General features: G+C 43.1%; 1 protein-coding gene across 1 annotated transcript; it reads right to left on the bottom strand.

Moving 5' to 3' along the window:
- Positions 1-3242: 3242 nt before the first annotated feature.
- LOC147919307 (uncharacterized) lies at positions 3243-4007 on the bottom strand. Its single transcript, XM_087503928.1, has one exon. The coding sequence runs from the start codon at positions 4005-4007 to the stop codon at positions 3243-3245; it is 765 nt and encodes a 254-aa protein (XP_087360054.1).
- Between the last annotated feature and the right edge of the window lie 1453 nt (positions 4008-5460).

The following is a 5460-nucleotide window of genomic DNA, read 5'->3' as shown; positions in this document are numbered from 1 at the left end:
ACTCCTAAATCCTTGAGGAGTGCTTTGAGCCACATTAGTTCGGTTGTGAGTTTGCGCATGGCCCTATACTCGGATTCGGCACTTGAAAGTGATACGACCTTTTGTTTCTTGCTCTTCCAAGTGATCAGGTTGCCTCCAAGGAATGTGCAATAGCCAGTTGTAGAGCGACGGTCTCCACGGTCTCCAGCATAGTCAGCGTCGCAATATCCTACCAACTCGGTGTTCTTGTTGCGGCCCATCCAAATGCCTTGTCCCGGTGAGCCCTTGATGTATTTAAGGATTCGGTCGACCATGTTCCAATGATGGACAGTTGGATTCTTCATGTGCTGGCTCACCTGGTTCACAGCAAAGCAAATATCAGGCCGTGTTATAGTTAAATAGATCAACTTACCTACTAGGCGCCGGTAGCGGCCAACGTCCTTGTATGGTGCCTGCTCAAGCTCCCCCTGTCCTCCGGCCTTGTAGTTCTCTTCAAGAGGTGATGCCACTGCCTTTGAACCTAATTTTCCTGTCTCATTTAACAAGTCAAGAGCATATTTTCTTTGTGATAGAAATAAACCTTCCTTTGATCTACATATTTCTATCCCAAGAAAATATTTCAACTCTCCAAGGTCCTTAATATCAAAGACTGATTTCAAGAAGGTTTTAGTGTCTTGAATACCTACCGAGTCACTCCCAGTGATGATGATATCATCAACATACACTAGGATGACTACTATACCTTTGGTGCTAGGTGAGGTAAATAGTGTGTGATCAGCCTCGGATTTGCGAAAGCCTTTGTCAAGGAGGATTGTGCTCAGCTTGTGGTACCACGCCCTTGGCGACTGCTTTAGTCCATAGATGGCTTTGTTGAGCTTGAGAACCTTCCCCGGACCAATGGTGTCTTCTAGGCCCGGTGGTGGCCGCATATACACTTCATCTTCGAGCTCGCCTTGTAGGAAGGCGTTCTTCACATCCATTTGCCATAGCTCCCAATCAAGATTTGTGGCAAGAGAGAGAACCACTCGAACGGTGTGAAGTTTGGCCACCAGAGCAAACGTATCAAGATAGTCCTCCCCATACGTTTGCGTGAATCCCCGGGCTACAAGGCGTGCCTTATACCGTTCTATCTCCCCATTGCTCTTGTATTTGATAGTAAAGATATATCTTGAGGTGACTGCTCTCTTACCCTTGGGTAGGTCAGCTTCATCCCATGTGTGGTTTTGTATCATGGCCGTGTTCTCGGCATCAACAGCGTCCCGCCATACCTTATGGTCTTTGGCCTCATCATAGGTTCTTGGAATCCAGTGTTCATCAATGTGGCCAAGGAAAACTTGATGTTCCTTAGGAAAGTGGGCAAGTGAGCACACGGCTTGAATCGGATGAGCAATGGCCACATTGTTGTAGTAGACACGGGTGTTCTTCCAATTGGTAGGAGGATATTTGATGCGTTGACTGCGCCTTAGAGGGACTATGGTTCCAGCTTCCAGGTTGGCACAGCCTGGTGTAATGATTTCCTCAAGTGGCTCGGCCGGATCCTCGGTCGGCTCGGCAATGTTGTCTGCGGGTAGTTCAGTTGACTCCTCAGGCTGCTCGATTGGATCATCAGTATGGATGTCACGTTCAGGCTCGCGCAATGGTTCAGGGTGAGCTGGTGAGGTAGGGCTGGCCGGCTCGGTATTGATCCGATCATTGTCAATTCCTAACCGCTCAAGAAGAGCTCGGAGGTTGCATGTTCGATCAGATGGTGAGGATGAGAGATTGCGTAGCTCATCCCAATTCTGTTCATCATAGAATCCTTGTGTCTCTATAAACTTGACATCGCGAGATACTAGGACTCTCCTTGTTGTAGGTTCATAGCACTTATACCCCTTTTGTGTAGTGGAGTAGCCAAGAAACATAGCCTTTGTACTCTTAGCATCAAGCTTGTCCCTTAGCTCACCTGGTCGCAACACATAGCACACACACCCAAAAACTCGTAAGTGATTAAATGTAGGTTTGTCCTTAGTTAATACCTCAAATGGTGACAAGTCTTTGAGGATCTTTGTGGGGGTGCGGTTGATAAGGTAACAAGCAGCTAGCACAGCATCTCCCCAAAATCTCTTTGGAACCCTTGTGTGGAACATCATAGACCTTGCTACCTCCATGAGATGCCTATTCTTCCTTTCAGCTACCCCATTTTGTTGAGGTGTGTATGGACAGCTAGTTTGGTGTAGTATTCCATGGTTGGCTAGATATTGCTTAAAGGCATGGCTTGTGTACTCTCCACCATTATCTGATCTCAAAATTTTAATCTTGGCATGATAGTGGTTAGAGACATAATTTTGAAAATTAGTAAAAGCCTCAAGAACTCTATCTTTAGAAGGAAGCAAAGTTATCCAACTATATTTTGATTTTTCATCAATAAAAGTCACAAAATATTTTTGATTTTCTCTAGATAAGCAAGGGGATGTCCAAACATCAGAATGAATTAAATCAAAACAATTTTCATAAATAGTACTAGAATTAGGGAAAACAGCCTTGCAATGTTTACCAAGAATACAAGCCTCACACTCCTCATTTTTAAAAGAAATATTAGGAAACATTAAAGATAAAGCTCTTGTGTGAGGGTGTCCTAGCCTAGCATGTAAAATAGAATCACTAGGTTTAATAATAACCGAATTAAAACAAGATGCAGTAGAAGATAAATTCAAGTCCTCAAGCATATAGAGATCATCCTTGGAACTTCCTTGACCAAGAACCTTACTTGTCTCAATATCCTGAAAATGAACATTGTTAGGACCAAATATTGCATAACAATTTAAATCAGTGGTGGCCCTTTTAACTGATAACAAATTAGATGTGAAATTAGGCATGTAAAAGGCTTTAGTTTCTTTATCAAATAATTTTAAATTCCCTATGCCTTTAACAGGAACTTTCTCACCATTAGCTATCACAACATTGCCATTAGCAGGTTTAATATCACTAATTAGCCTAGAATCACTAATCATGTGGTGAGATGCACCAGAATCAACAATAAGGGGTTTAATTTTATTTGAGGCAAGAAATGTTTTACCGGAGGCCTCCTTTAGGGCCTTGATGAGGGCGTCGAGGTCTGACTTGCGTACCAGCTCCGAAGATGCCGCCAACGCCACTCCGTTCCCCTCAAGCGTCTGGCCACTTGGTGTTGAGGTCGCCGCCTCGCTCACCATGCTGGCTTGGTTAGCTCTAGGTCCACCTCGGCTTGTTCCTCCACGGTTTATGCGGAGGTGAGGGTGAAGGATTCAGCAACGGCTCTTGAAGTGGCCGACCTTCTTGCAATGTTCACACACCGGTGGGTTCTTGTCCTCCGGTTTGTAGTAGCCACGATTTGCGGAGGCCACCTCAGCTTTGTTGGCGGTCACTAGCTCCCCCTTGCCTCCAAACAACCCCATGGAACCATGTTCCTTTTGAATTTGGTTACAAACATCATCAAGACTAGGGAGCTTGTCCGACCGTAGAATATGCTTGATAAGGTCATTGTAGGAGGGGTTCAAGGTCAAGAGAAGGCCGAACACCTTATCTTGTTCACGCCTCTCATTCAGATTGGCCGGATCTATAGTCGCCGGCCGGAGCATCTCTAGTTCAGCCCAAAGGGACCTAAACTTCCCAAAGTGCTTGGTGAACTCCATGTCTTCTTGGTTGAGATTGTTGATAGCCCTCTTAATCTCAAAAATTCGGTTTACATTTGTAACATTCCCAAAAACATTCTTGAGAGTGTCCCACAAGTCTTTTGCTGTCTCGCAATAAGAGTAAGCTTCAAGTATAGGTGCATCTAGGGAGTTTTGAATGATAGCTAGGACTCCCTGATCTTCTTGAAACCACTTGTTCTTCTCATCCGCGACAAGATCCTTGCCGTCTTTGGTGGTCTCGCCACTAGGAGCTTCGCTCGTCTCAACATGGGACCAAAGTCCTCGGCCGCATAGGGCTATCTTTGTGGTTCTAGCCCACAGTAAGTAATTCTCTCCCTTGAGAGTAACTGGAACAATGAGAGTTTTGGTAGTTTCCATGGAAAAAGATGAAGAGACCGTTGGTTAAAGCTATTGTCCAACGGTTAAAGAAAGAAGATTCAAGAACAAGAAATTTTAAGAACAAGAAAGAGAATGCGGAAGGGAGTGATGGAGATTTGAGGCAAGAACAGAATCAAATCTGCTCTGATACCATGTAAGATTTAAGGTAGAAAGATTTGAGAAAGAGGAAGAGTTTGAATTCGGACAAGGGTGAGAGGTGTAGAGTGTATGCGAGTGTAAAGGAGAGTAGAGAGGAGAAAGAGAGTTAAACTCTTTTCTTACTTTAATTAGAACATACTTACAAACCATATATAGAGCTATACAAAGAGGATATTCTTCCCTAGGATCCTATGTACACATTAATGGGAGATAGCGACATCTCCTTATTCCTACATGTGACTAAACCCTTGACTTCCCACTTGCAAGTTGCCCAACGGCTATAATAGAAGGATCTCGATGATAGGAGATCGTTGGAAGCTCTCCTTAGTGGATTGGGCTCATGAGATACGAGATAGCTTGGACAGCCCATAGGTTGTCGATTGTACGGACGTCCGTACGGTTGTACGGACGGTGGTGGCCAAGGTGGTGTGCCAAACTCATAAGTTTGAGATAAATGTGGAGAGTTTAAAAGCCACTTATACCCATTTTGTCCCAAAACAGGCTAAAACCAAGAAAACATTGCTTAGAAGCTGTAAACAGCTATGTTAGTGTTTCTGGGGTTAAAATGTGTCTTAATCCAATGCAACTAACTAATTATAAGAGTTTGAGATAGATGTGGAGAGTTTAAAAGCCACTTATTCCCATTTTGTCCCAAAACAGGCTAAAACCATGAAAACATTGCTTAGAAGCTGTAAACAGCTATGTTAGTGTTTATGGGGTTAAAATGTGTCTTAATCCAATGCAACTAACTAACTATAAGAGTTTGAGATTGATGTGGAGAGTTTAAAAGCCACTTATACCCATTTTGTCCCAAAACAGGCTAAAACCAAGAAGACATTGCTTAGAAGCACTAAACAGCTATGCTAGTGTTTATGGGGTTAAAATGTGTCTTAAGCCAATGCAACTAACTAATTATAAGACTTTGAGATAGATGTGGAGAGTTTAAAAGCCACTTATACTCATTTTGTCCCAAAACAGGCTAAAACCAAGAAAACGTTGCTTAGAAGCTGTAAACCGCTATGTTAGTGTTTATGGGGTTAAAATGTGTCTTAATCCAATGGAACTAACTAATTATAAGACTTTGAGATAGATGCGGAGAGTTTAAAAGCCACTTATACCCATTTTGTCCCAAAACAGGCTAACACCAAGAACATTGCTTAGAAGCTGTAAACAGATATGTTAGTGTTTAAGGGGTTAAAATGTGTCTTAATCCAATGCAACTAACTAATTATAAGAGTTTGAGATAGATGTGGAGAGTTTAAAAGCCACTTATACCCATTTTGTCCCAAAACAG

The sequence above is a fragment of the Camelina sativa genome, chromosome 20 (assembly GCF_030686135.1).
Source record: "Camelina sativa cultivar CO46 ecotype springtype chromosome 20, ASM3068613v1".
Classification (NCBI taxonomy): Eukaryota; Viridiplantae; Streptophyta; class Magnoliopsida; order Brassicales; family Brassicaceae; genus Camelina; species Camelina sativa.
This window is presented reverse-complemented; position numbering and strand designations above follow the sequence as displayed.

Excerpts from the sequence above, each read along its gene's own strand:
- LOC147919307 (XM_087503928.1), bottom strand. The coding sequence starts at position 4,007 with ATGGAAACTACCAAAACTCTCATTGTTCCAGTTACTCTCAAGGGAGAG.